At 35.8% G+C, this 14,133-nt stretch overlaps 1 protein-coding gene across 1 annotated transcript in view; it reads left to right on the plus strand.

The window, feature by feature from the left end:
- The window catches only part of SLC25A12 (solute carrier family 25 member 12), a 50,750-nt gene that overhangs the window by 19,892 nt on the left and 16,725 nt on the right, over positions 1–14,133 (plus strand). The window contains exons 5-11 of the mRNA XM_074873220.1: positions 906–1,045; positions 3,302–3,448; positions 4,473–4,611; positions 5,963–6,056; positions 6,687–6,771; positions 12,523–12,607; positions 13,067–13,225. Coding sequence (XP_074729321.1) covers positions 906–1,045; positions 3,302–3,448; positions 4,473–4,611; positions 5,963–6,056; positions 6,687–6,771; positions 12,523–12,607; positions 13,067–13,225 — 849 coding nt within the window. The remainder of the gene's footprint in view (positions 1–905; positions 1,046–3,301; positions 3,449–4,472; positions 4,612–5,962; positions 6,057–6,686; positions 6,772–12,522; positions 12,608–13,066; positions 13,226–14,133) is intronic.

The following is a 14,133-nucleotide window of genomic DNA, read 5'->3' on the forward strand; positions in this document are numbered from 1 at the left end:
GGTTAGTTGGTAAAACCAAATTCAGATACTTTGAGGTAGATTTTGAAAAGTGTTCATGTGGTATGGATAGATGTCTAGTTTTACTGTTTATGTGGTTGGATAATCTGCACAAAGAGCAGGCTTATTTTGCAGCACGGCAATGCCGTATATGAATAAAGCATGCTTTTTTTTAGATGAAGTTTTTGACTGAATTCAGATAATACATTTGGCATTGAGATTTCAGTTGTACAGTATACATACGGAGAATTCCATATTCTGAAATGACAGTTTTTTCTTTACTTCATTTAAAAGAGGCCATCTCTATCTTCGGTTATCTTAAAACATTTTAATAACTGAGACTGCCAATTACGTTTTATAGGATTTGATTTTTGTGCTAAGGCCTTATCAAAAGCTTTTAATAAGGTGCTTTCTGCTGAGTTAATGATATGTTTTAGATGCCATTTCTTATAGCTATCTTCAATAGACATATTCAGACAGTGTGATTGTAATAATCGAGTTTCAATCAAACCATACTTAGTACGACAAATATTGCATGAGATTGCAATGCAGGTATTCGTGCTCTTGATAAAGGGCTTAATTTGACTCCTAGCAGAGATGGAGAACCACTATTGATTTTTATATCAGAATGCAAAATAGCTCTTATTTGTCATGTATGAGGAAAATTGCTTCTTAATTAAAACTAAATAAAACACTCCTAGGTTTTATGCAGTAATACAAAAAGTATCACGTTGTGTCACAAATGTGTTCTTATACAGGTCTATAAAGGGTCGGTTAGCAATTATTCTTAACAAACTAAACAACTTCTTAAACAGCTGCTTAAAACATCATTTGTTTCTATCCTTTCTGGAATATTTGTAGATTTACTGTACCCCAAAGCTCACTTGTTGTTTTTCCCTCTCCCAAAGCAAATGTCAAAGAAATATTTGAACAAACTATTACTCATCTTCAAATCCCCTTCAACTGGGACTGTGAGTTCATTCGACTGCATTTTGGACATAACAGGAAGAAGCATCTTAACTATTCAGAGTTCACTCAGTTTCTTCAGGTCAGTTATTAACCTCCTTCCAAAGTAGAACTGAAATTAATTTTCACTTCTAATAATACACTAATACCATTATAAATTCTGAGCTTATTCTGGTACTGATAATCATTATCTGATACTAATCCTGACAGTTACGATAAACTGTTATTTCTCCATACCAGTTCTGTAAGGAGTGTGTACTCATTGTGCTTTAATTTGAATACCATCCTATAAAAGAATGGGACTAAATACACTGTTTTTGAAATTAACCATTTTACTGATTGTTGTAAAACTGGTTGAAGGTCTACTTTTTCTGTCATAGGAATTTAATAGCAAAACTAACCTCTACCAGAGAAAGCTTGCATCCTTAATATAACCAGTTGTTGTTAACCATATAACCTCTCATATAAAGATTTTAGCTTCTTTAACATTTCTTTTAGTTTTATAAACATTATCCTAATATTTACCTAATATTTACCTTTTTTTTTTTTTTTTTTTCTCTCACTGTAACACATGCTACCACACATATATTGGGAGTTTGGTCTTAAATGCAGCCAACTTCACAGGAGGCAAATCTGCTTTCCTGAGATGTTGCTGAAGCACCCTCTAGGGATCAGGCTTTAAAGGATCTCACTACTAGAGCTGGACTTTGCTAAGCCAAAAAGTTAAAAACATACTATGAGTTGAACATTGTACTGTTATAAAGGATGAAGGAAGAGGAAAGTAGAAGATACACATTATAATTCATGAGAAAGGAGTTTGCAGAATTGTAGGTAATTGCACTGAATTCCATAAATAAACATGCAGTGATCAGCTCATGATATCAGTAGACCTGAAGAAAAACAGATTATGCACTTCCAGAGCTGGCCTTTAGTACAAAATAGTTTTGGACGTTCTGTCTTAAAAGTAGGGAGTGATAGATGTGCTTTGATATAATTTGTAATTATTGCCCAGGATAAAAATAGATCTAGAACAGATTCTAGAAAAATATGGCTAACAGATAGGATCTGAAGTCTATATTGTAAATTAAGATACTGATGTTTGGCACAGTCTTTCAAGGCTGCAGTATAACTTGATGTTACTTTCAAGGAATAAACTGTGTCCTGTGTTTGATACTGCATATTTTAAGTGATCCCAGGCATGAATTTGGGACACTAGTGCAGAGGAAAAATCAGATTGCTAGTGAGAAGAATTTTTATGTTGAAAACCCAGAGCAAAGTGATAAATACCTGTTCTGTTTTTATTGTTCCAAGATACTGTTGTGTAAGATACAGTAACCTCTTACTGTCATCATATAATAAAACGCCTTAGTAGGGAAGGGTAGTATGGACTGTGGTAATTTCAGTATGTACATAAGTTGGATATTGTTGTCCCTCTTTTTACATCAAGTTGTTTTTCTTATTTGGTTTAACAGCATCTTGTGAGGTTTGGGACTTGGATCAGAGCAGGCTTGTTGCACTGTGATCTAGAAAACCTTGATCTTGAGGTTATAAGACTTGAGAAATTACTGTAAAGGTGATACAAACTACATAGTTTGCCCTCTTCTTATTGTCTGTCAGAACACGGTTATTATTTTAGCTGCTTCTAGAGGTCTAAATGACAGCTGAATGAGCTTTATTGTTTGCTTGAATAGAAGGAAACAACTTTTTCTGGACATAGAATTTACAACCATCATTATTATCTTGAGGTTAGGTTACTGCAGTGTGCTTTATATGAAGATTTTTACAGATTATATAGGAGTTTTAAATTGCCTGAAATGAGTGACCATTTCTGACATTATGGGAGGTAGCTGTTGGGGGCAGTCTAAATCTATATTATATAATTTTCACTGTTGTCCTGTTTATTTTCAAGTACTTTTCAATGAGTTAGTTTATAATAGCCCAGTCATATTTCATCTTGGATGTGTAAGAGATCAGCTCACTTTGAGTCTTCAAGATCCGTATCAGAAGTTTCTCTAGCAGTTAAGTATTTAATAAAGGAATAGATAGCAGACAGGACATGGGTATGTGAAGTTTATTTCTCAAATCATTTGGTGAACATGCATATTTCCTTACAGTTGAATTGAGGCTGTTTTTTGACAGGGGAATGAATCTGTGGATAGAATCAGTATGCAGACTTCTTGTTTTAGTTGAACTGGTCTTTAAGTTTAAACTACAGTTTTGGTGTAGTCTATATGCACAGACATATTAAGGCATGCTATAAGAATATGAGATTAGTGAGAGTTTTGTGAACAGTGAGTTACAGAATTTGTTTCTAATCTGCTATTTCTGAACATTCTAGGAGCTGCAGTCAGAACATGCAAGACAAGCCTTTGCATTGAAGGACAAAAATAAAAGTGGTATGATAACTGGGCTGGACTTTGGTGACATCACGGTTACCCTTCGCTCGCATATGCTAACTCCATTTGTGAAAGAAAATTTAGTTTCAGTAAGTGTAAAGAAAAGTGCCTTGAATTCAGCGTTTAATAGCTGTAATGTTATAAGATGTTACTGCTTCTCTGCCACTTTGTCTTCTCCTACCTGTTTATCACTGCCTTGGTGCTAAAGATTATCACCTTCATAACAGAGTGGGCAGCGTGAGACATGGCAGCAGCAGTGGAACAGTTTGGCAGTCTGGTTTACATGCCTAAAGTGCCATTGGAAACAGTTTAAGTTAGTCTACTGTACTTTCCACTAAAGCAGGGCAAACTGTACTTTGCACAAAAAGAACACTCATTTAGGACAAAATAATCTATTTTTTATATGTGAATGTATGACAGATCTCAAAAGGTGGAGACTTCTTACATTTTATATACTCTTACATTCTTTTCCAGATCAGAATTTAGAAAACTAGTATGTAGATTCTAGAGGTAGAATGGTTACAGCTGTGATAGTCTGGCAAGATCTTTAGGTAAAGTAATGACATAAACATTATAAACTAAAAGTATATAGTATAAAAAAGTATATAAGAATTAAAATTACATGAAATATAAAGTAATAACTTTATCTTGCTATTTTACCTATAAATCTTGCTTTGCCTAACTAATAAGGCATACCGTCTTCCGTAAAATTCATAGTACCTACTAACTTTAGACTTTGAAATAAATGGTCACTGCTGTATGTGATGCAAGAAGTCAGTTAGTGCCTTTATCTAAAGTAGCATTTAGATGCATTTCGCTATTAGAGAGTATTAGAAAAATAGTGACACATTTAATGTATCAGATAAACTGAATAATAATCTACTTATATGATGATTTCCTGATCGTTTCCTAATGTTCAGTTTCTACCAAAAAAGTAGTATCCCGTCTAATAATTCTCCCCTCATGTTTCTATTAAAAGTATCTTAAAATCACAGGAATAGAAAGATATCTTTATTTCTTTCCTTACTTGCCCAAATGGATGTTTCTGTAATTTGTAATAAGATGTCATAGAAGGGCTTAAGGCACTTAACTGCATTCATTTAATTTTTAAAGGTAGCTGGTGGAACTGTTTCACATCAGGTCAGCTTCTCCTATTTCAATGCATTTAATGCCCTTTTGAATAACATGGATCTTGTTAGGAAGATATACAGTAATATAGCAGGTACAAGAAAAGATGTTGAAGTCACAAAAGGTAAAGTATATTTCCTACATTTTATTAATTTTTTAGTTCTGTCCAGTTTGTAATGTGGTGTTGCATATGGGTTAAAGCAAGTCAGAAACTGCAATAGTATGCAAGGTTAGGGCTACTGTGAAAGTGTTTAAAGCATGATTTTCATTCTCACATGTTAGTAATGATTTTCAGCTAGCTCATTAAGGAGAAGAATTGGGATTCTGGCAGGAGCTATGTTGGCCTTATTAGTTTGAATGGATAACTGCAGGTCAATATATTACTGAGGATTTTACCACTCCTCGAAAGGGATGCAGGGTTGCTTAGAGAGAAAGTACCTAGGAAATGTGATAGAATGGATTAAGTTTTAAAATCCATCACCAGTAATCTCCATGTTGATTTAGCTCTAGTTACTTTATCCATGATTAAATCTTTTCTGAAAAATGGTAATAATTTATAACTTCTTAGTGCTTACTTGCACTTGAGTGGTTTTATATGAAGTTTTTGTTGTTAGGACATAGCTGATCCCCGTGCATGTGAAAGGTTGCCTTATTTCAGTCTTGCCGCAGGTGTGAGTGGACTGCTTTTGTAGTCATTTTATGACAGATTTTATCACTGATTTTATTACCTGTGTGGATAGGACCAGCCAAGCCTATGTGTGTTAAAAAGCATGCCAAGTTCTTTTTTTTTTTTTTACCACCTTCTTCTTTGTTTGACTTATGTTCATATGCTCTGCATACCTTTTGTCCCTAAAAGAAAGCACAAAATGCCTGTCCTCATCCTCCAAATTGTGCTAACAAATTGTCTAGCAATGTTTTTTGGTGCAAATGCATAAATACACCTTGCTTGTGTTGTGAAAAAAGCTACTGTGTGTTACCTGCTCAGACTTGATTACTGTAGTTTACCAATTATGTCATGAACATGTCATGTAATTTGGCTGGATGAATACCTAAGCTTGGGGTTATTCAGAGCTAGCAGGGAAAGAAATCTGAACATGATGGCAATAGATGAGTCAGTTGCCCTTAAAGCTGTGAATAATGGACCCATATTCTGTTCTGTTCTGTTTTGCAGAACTTCAGAAACAAGAATCACAAATTGTGGGTGTGGTTTTATTAAGCTTCCTAATAAGAGGATTTTTGTTGACTTTGATGAATTCTTACCTAAATCAGAGTTGTGGAATCAGACTTGCTCTGTGTTGCAAAGGCCTGTTTCAAGATAGATGTTCTCCTAAAGATATATTTTCCCTTTGCATTATGGATTTTTCTACTTGGTGATAGATTTCATTTTTATGATATTGAAGTTATTTGTGAGCATTTAAAGAGGAAATTTGACAAATAACATAATTTCTTTATTTCTGTTTCCCTTTTAAATCCAGAGGAATTTACCCACTCTGCAATCCACTTTGGACAAGTTACACCACTGGAAATAGATATTCTCTACCAACTTGCAGATTTATACAGTGTTACTGGGTAACATAATAATTAATTTTATAATTTGACAATAATTACTTTGCTGTTTTCTGTGTGAAAACTATTAATTTTAATTTAATTTTAAGAAGTGTTGTGTTCCACTGTATTTCATTACAGTAATTTATTCAATATAAACTGACCTTGGTGTATGCATGGGTTTTGTAAGTGAATTGTGTATATCAAGCACAATTATTAATTGTCATAGGTATACATATAAAATAGCAAAACACATTACAGTAGTTCCAAAAGACTACAGTACATTGGTATTACTAACTTTAAGTATTGATTATGTTTTGCGTGGGTCTTTAACACATGTAAAATCTTTGGTAGGAATATCTAGATGTAGTTTAATTTATGTATTATATCTCTTATTGCTAGTAATCAAGAACTGGCTTTTGAATAATCCAGTCTGCCTTTATCTCAGCTTGTGAGCTGCAAGAAGAGAATGCCCTTCTAACTCCAAGCATTCTTTATTGCAGTGTAGCAGGCTTCTTAGATGTACATTCAGATATGACAGGTGTTTTTTTTTAAACTCAGGATGTATTCTGTGGGGTGTGGCCAGGAATACTGTACTGAATACGTTTGATGTTTTATCTAACAGTAATTTGCTTTTCTCTGCCTTGTGTAAAGGCGCTTGACTTTGGCAGATATTGAGAGAATAGCACCACTGGCTGAAGGTGCGTTACCTTACAACTTGGCAGAACTCCAGAGGCAGGTAAGTAGAAGAATAAAATTGTTGAAGTTAAGTGAATGTTTACATGTACTTGCATATGAAAAAAGAAGAAAATACACTTTAAACAGATTCCTCACAAGTGAAACGTGCTGTGTGTATTGCTATAAGGATAGAAATGGAGCAGACTACTGTGTCTAAACAAGATACTAGATGTGGTATAGAAGGATGGCCTGTTTAGATATGAGCATGTATAGATACTTGGATTCCTTACTGTGAATATATTTATTCATTCCTGAAAAGGCCTTTCACTTCACTAAATAATCTAACTCTGTAATTATAAAATTATTTTTAGATAGTGTGGTGAGTTGACCCTGACTGGACACTAGGTGCCCACCAAAGCTGCTCTATCCACTCACCTCCTCAGCTGGACAGGGGAGAGGAAATATGACAAAAGGCTTGTGAGTCAAGATAAGGGCAGGGAGATCACTCAGTAATTACTGTCATGGGCAAAACAGACTTGGGGAAATCAGCTTAATTTATTACTAATCAAAATCAGAGTAGGATATTGAGAAAATGAAAATGGAATCTTAAAACACCCTCCCTTCTTTCTGGGCTTAATTTTACTCTCGAGTTCTCCTCAGCAGTGCAAGGGGACGGGGAATGGGGGTTGCTGTCAGTTCATTGCACGTTGTCTCTGCTGCTCCTTCCTCCTCATAAGGGAGCACTCCTCATACTCTTCCCCTGCTCTAGCGTGGGGGTCCCTCCCATGGGAGATAGTCCTCCATGTACTTCTCCAATGTGAGTGCTTCCCATGGGCTGCAGTTCTTTACAAATGGCTCTAGCGTAGGTCCCTCCCACAGGGTGCAGTCCTTCAGGAACAGACTGCTCCAGCGTGGGTGTCCTGTGGGGTCACAAGTCCTGCTCCGGCACAGGTTCCTCTCTCCATGGGTGCACAGCTCCTGCCAGGAGCCTGCTCCAGCATGGGCTTCCCATGGGGTCACAGCCTCCTTCAGGCATCCACTTGCTCTGGCCTGGGGTCTTCCACAGGCTGCAGGTGGATCTCTGCTCCACTGTGGAGCTCCATGGGTGCAGGGCACAGCTGCCTCACCATGGTCTGCACCACGGGCTGCAGGGGAATCTCAGCTCCAGTGCCTGGAGCACCTTCTCCCCTTCCTTCACTGACCTTGGTGTCTGCAGAGTTGTTCCTCTCACAGATTCTCGTTCCTCTGTCCAGCTGCAGTTGCACAGGGTTTTTTTCCCCTTCTTAAATACATTATCACAGAGGTACTACCACCATCGCTGATGGGCTCGGCCTTGGCCAGCAGTGGGTCCGATTTGGAGCCAGCTGGCATTAGCTCCATCAGACATAGGGGAAGCTTCTAACAGCTTCTGACAGAAGCCACCCCTGTAGCCCCCTCACTACCAAAACCTTGCCATGCAAACCCAATACAGATAGTAAAAAATATGAGTAAAAAAATGTGTTCTTTTTTAAAAAAATGGATTAAATATTGGCTTAACCGTTTATCTAAAAAGATCGTCAAATTTTGCTGTACTTGTTGGTTATCTGATGGTAGAAGGGGCATTCGCGTTTATTGGGACTGATGAAAAGGGTAGAATTAGAAGATGAAAAAGATTGGAGTAGAATATTAATCCTCTATTTCACCAGACATTTACATTCATGTTTGCTAGCTTTGCTTTTATCATAGTTTTCTTATTAAACATAAACATGTATAGTACAGCATAAGAGTCCCAGGCTGTGCAGTAGGATTTTGCTATAAATTCTTTCTTATTTTGATGGCTCTTTTTACAACTGTAAGAACTGAAGATTTAGGACCGAACATTATGCAGGTGTTCAACTTGTGTTTAGACTTTACACTACAGTTACTGGGTACCATACTGCTCACTTTCAGGAGTATAGCTTTCAAGTTTGTCTTAAAAATGAATCTAAATTTTGGGGGGGTTATCTTCCCTATATTTTTGGTTCAGCATATAATCTGAGAAGTTTTGTTTTGCAAGCAGCTATGTCTAACGCTAGTTAAATTGTGAATTAAATTCATGACTTCATCTAAGGTTGAATCTGAATTAGTGCTGATATTGAAGCTTGCAACATAATGGGGCATCTGCTGTGCTGCTAATAGAAATACTCTATTCCATTCTATTCCATTCATATTCTAGGGAAATCCTTTTTCTGAAGCATTTTGTAGGTGATGTCTCTCATGAGAGTAATTCAGGGGGAATTAACTCAACTGTTAATAATGTAAAGATAGTAATGCACTCAAGAAAATCCTTGAAATGGTTACACAGCAGATTCAGAAAGGCAGACATACATACGTGGTGAATTACATGGTTGCATAATCATAAAATACAGAGGCCGGTTGCACATTGGTGTTTATTACGCAAAACAAAAAAAAATAGGATCTGATCTTAAAAGTTTCTCATGCGCAATCTTTTATTTCTTTTTACTGTTAGAACTTAATGAGAAATTGCAATTCCAAACAGAGCTGTACATTCTCGAGTAAGTTTTACAAGGAAATACAGTAGTGTTCATCTGAACCAGTGCCTTTTGCTTCAAGGGTATCTCCACATCCCCTTTTCCTCTGTAATATACAAAGGGAAGTAGGATATCTAATTCTTAATGTCTTGTATGAGCATATCCCATAGTTCTGACTAAATACATCTTTGTGTACTCAGTAGATACACAAATCTTTCATCCTGAAGGTTCCCGTTTTCTTACAGTGTCTAAGCAACTCTAATTCTCTCTCTTTCAGTCTGTATAAGAGTTTATGGGATACCCTTCAAGACATCCAAGGGCTCTGATTCCCAAGTGGGCATAGCCTGGCTTGGGCTGGATTCTGCTCCCAGCTGCCCATACCTCGCTTGGTATGCAGACAGCTGAGCTTCTTAAGGAATCAGCTGCTGAACGGCCACATCTTGCAGCTCAGCGTTTATGGCAGTCTGACGCTGGTGATGAGCTGTGTTAAAATGCCGCTCCTGAATTGCAGTGATTCAGCAACTGATTCCCAACTAGCTCAGCCATCTGGGCTGTTGGGGCAGGAGGACATGCAGCTGGCAGCAATACCTTTGTCAGCCATTCCAAGCTACACTGTCTCTCATAAAGTGAAATTCAGATTCTATACCCTGGTGATGCCAGTGACAGGTAGTATTGCTGTAGGGTGGTCTGAGCTAAAGTGAGAGCAGGGTGACAAAATCACCTATGCCTTTTTGCCACATTAATGTCCTGTATTTGCCAGTGGATGAGGAGTCCCAGGAGTCTATCTGAAAATGAAAGCTTGCGTCTATAAAGCCTTTTATTTCTCAGCTCACTTTTTATGCATATTGCAAAGAGGTTCCTTTAAGCAGTTATATCCACTACAAAATCTAGGATATGTACCAGTGACAGGAAAATCTTGAATTAGTTCAACTGCTATGGTTGAAAAATTGTCCTGTATGGAATATAGCAAGTCTTCCATATATGGCACTTTTTGAGTGTATTTTGGTTACTGTTATTACAGGTGGATATAATAATTCAGCTCTCTTTCAAACAAATTGATCTGAAATGCAGTATCTGGTCTGTTCTTAAGGTTACCACTCTGTTGTCCTTAGACAATTAGACATATCTGAGCCAATGAAAGTGTCCAAAATCTACTTAGTGGTAACAGTCTTCCTATGGGTTCCTGAAGAAAAGAATGATGGAATGGATTGATGCAGAAAAATGAGTATACAGTGTTTATCTAGACTAATAAGAAATATTTTTGATGAAGTTTTGTAATTACATTCCTAACTGCCAACTTTGGTTTTAATCAGTGTCTTTGTGGTACTCACCTTTCTGAGTAGACAAAATACTGACTTTATTTTACACTTCAGAATTACCTTTGTAGCTTGGCACTGTTATAAAATGAGCTCACTGATAAAAGTTTCACTCATCACTAGAACAGAATATATTCTTTTCACACTCTTGGAGTAATACATTATCTTTTCATCCTATTCTACATTCTCTGTTAAGAGAGGACAGCAGAAAGCAAAGTAATTTCATTTTCTTTGATTTACAAGGAACAGTCTTTTACTAGACCTTATCCTAAGTGAACCTTATATTACATTATTTAACTGTATTGACAAAATGAAAGATATCCCTTCGTGGAAGAGAGAATATCATCCCAGTGAGGTCCAGCTGTTCCTGAAAAAGAAAACAAGCCTGTAATCACTTTTATATGATTTTAAAATTCCTTCTTAAAGGAAAATCTAAATTTTTACATAAACTCACTCTGTGTAGATTTGCTGGAAATGGAAATTAGCCTGCTTTCAACTATGTTTACTTTGTTGTCAATTTTTTCATTGTGTAAGAATTTCTTAAAGCCTAGCAGCTGAATATCCTATGGGGATGACAGATAGAGTAATTTTCTGTTTATAAATATTCATGATTTGAAAGCTATAGCATTAATTACATTCATTTACATATCCATCTGAACATACAAGTAAACTGCAAACTTTATGAACACTTATTTAATAATATAAAAGTGACATTTCCTTCAGAAAGAATTTGATTTTTAACATCCAGTGGTGTATTCATTAAGATTAATGTCTGAATGTAATGATTGGATTTTGATGAGAACTGTGTGGAGCTTAGAAGAAAAAGAATAACCTTAAAAAAGCTCAAAGGAAGCAGGTGTGCTAAACTAGGAGAAAATTTTTCTGGAATAAAGAACTAGTCCTGCTTCTAAACCTTATTATTGCATGTGTCTTTTATTTACATGAATCAAAAAAAATATATCTGTATTTTAGAATTTATTTTTGTGGTTATTTTGGTTTTATTGTGATTTTTTTTTTTTTTTTTAGATAGAAAAATTTAGTGTTTTGAGAATAGTGAGAACATTCTTCAGATTTATTGCTTCTGTTTGCTTGTAAAGGCAATACATTTGATTTATGCTTTTTTATGCTGGTCCACACGTGCAGTTTACAATTTTGCTGCTACCTAGAATTTCTCTGTTCTTCTCTGTTAAGCTATATTGTTGGGGGAGAAAAATGTCATGTGGAAGGCAATGGTGGTAGCTGTATCTTTTTCTTCTGTGGAAAAACTGTATAAAATAGAATTCATGTTTTTTTACAAGTAATAATCCCATCTTGATCTTACAGATTTTTGTCCTACATTGTGTACATATATTGTAACATTATGCAATAAAGTCAGGTTTTTGCACATTAGAACGCTAATACATTATAGTAGTGTATGTGATTGAAGGGAGTGAGATCATCATTGTATCTGTAAATTATCAACCGCCTAAAAAAGTATTGTGGAGAATACTTTGGGGGCTAATTGAATTTTTGCTTATCTTGAAGACATGAAATGTCATGTTTATGCAATGTATTAATGTATATGTAATCTTAAAATATATCCCGTGCTGATAGATGTTGTCTGTGAGATACTGAATTCCTTTTGAGATACTGAATTTTATTTGAGCCAAAAGGAAGTTCCATGCCTTACAAATTCAAAGGCAACATTAATGGAAAGTAGCAAAGTTGGTTTGAGTTTCTGTCTACTTTTTCTTGACCATAGCTGTTTCAGTTATACTAGGAATGTGTAAGGAAGAATATTTTCTGAAAGGAGTATTTGAAAAATGTGCTTCATTCATTAGGTGTAATGGAAGTTATATAGTAATTTCTTTTTTTCCTCCTTAAAAGCTACGGATTTTTATCAGATTCTTTCTGTAATGTTATAAAAGCCAATTCACAGGTATCTTTGTTTTCCCATGCAGATTTTCAAGCTTTTTTTTTCTTTTTCCTTTTCTTTTCCTCACACAGCAATCTTTTGGAGGGTTAGGCAGGCCTATCTGGCTCCAGGTAGCTGAGTCAGCTTACAGGTTCACTTTGGGCTCAGTTGCTGGAGGTGAGTAATATTTCTGGTTTCTGTTTTCAAGCTTGCGTTAGTTTAACACTGTCTTGTCAGGCTACTTGGTGTCATCTAATGTGCATTTCTTGGTTAGACACGTGAAGAATTGGTTGTGCCCTTCCCTTCCTTGCTTTATCACTTCTGTTTTAGTATCCCTCCACAGTCCTCTGAAACTACTCCAGTAATGAATTTCCTTACTGGTAATTCAGATTGGTTGTCTTTGTTCTACACACCTTGTTTTATGTAATAGTGTAATCTATTCTGCTGCTTGAGACTTTTTTCTAGACTTTCAGTATTGTCCTTTCTTACTTCCAGCATACCAGAGATCTTACCAGCTTATATATTCCTTGTGTTTAAATAAATGTTGTAGGAAATCATCATTATATAGGAAATCATCATTATATACTACACCAACAATGATGTTGCAGAAATAATATTCTAAATGCTTCCTTACAGCTGTTGGTGCTACTGCAGTATATCCCATAGACCTGGTGAAAACTCGTATGCAGAATCAGCGCTCCTCTGGTTCAGTTGTAGGAGAGTTGATGTATAAAAACAGCTTTGACTGCTTCAAAAAGGTTTTGCGTTTTGAAGGCTTTTTTGGTCTATACAGAGGTAAGTGAATAAAAAAAAAAAAGTCGGGGATTTTCTGTTTTTTTTTTTTTAATACCTCAACAGCTAGTTTCTTATGGGAAAACCAGGAAACTTGATATCATATACAATTTTGCTTCTGTTTCATAGAGCTCAATATTTACCTTCCCTTGAACACTGCTCATCGCAAACAATTGCTGGGAAAAAACTGGGCATTTTTTTGTTGTTACTGATTTGTTCCTTGCTGCTTAGGTTGTTTAAAGTCCTAATTGCTATGGTGCGAGTGTTGTGGACATCATTGTTATCTCACAAATTGAGGATTGTAAGTTTTGGCTGGTGGCAAACATCAGGAGCAGAGTAGCATCTGAGGAATAAAGATCTATTTTAGTGCAAATATTTTTTATTAAGAGACCAAAGACAGTTATTTTGAAATATACCTGTTAAACTGGATGCCAGATCTTACGCCTCATACTTTTGCAGGTAGTGGGACTTGTTTTATGATTTTATCCTGTGAACAAGTAATTGCATCCTGCTGTTGTATTATGTTGCTCTATTTTACTTTAAAATATCAACAGTGGAACTCATAAAAGTTGTAATTTATAAAAAGAAAAAAACCTCCTCTAAAATACAGGTTAAGAATTCAAAGCAACTTTTTATCAGCTTTATCAGTTAGACTGAAAGCTATCCTGTATCTTGTATTAGTTTAGGAGAAGATTGTGAAAGGGTTTTTATCACATCAGCAGAGATTTACATAGAGGGTTCATGCTAGCCAGTCCTCTGAAATTGATATTTAGTTCAATTCTCTATTTTTAATGGTCATTTCACGTAACTTAACGAAGTGCACAATTTTCATAAGGATCAGTAAGGTGTTTATTTATTAATTGGCACACTTTTTTTTTTTAGTGGGAGCAAAGTCACTTAACTCTGTGATG

This window comes from Strix uralensis, chromosome 6 (genome assembly GCF_047716275.1).
Source record: "Strix uralensis isolate ZFMK-TIS-50842 chromosome 6, bStrUra1, whole genome shotgun sequence".
Taxonomy (NCBI): domain Eukaryota; kingdom Metazoa; phylum Chordata; class Aves; order Strigiformes; family Strigidae; genus Strix; species Strix uralensis.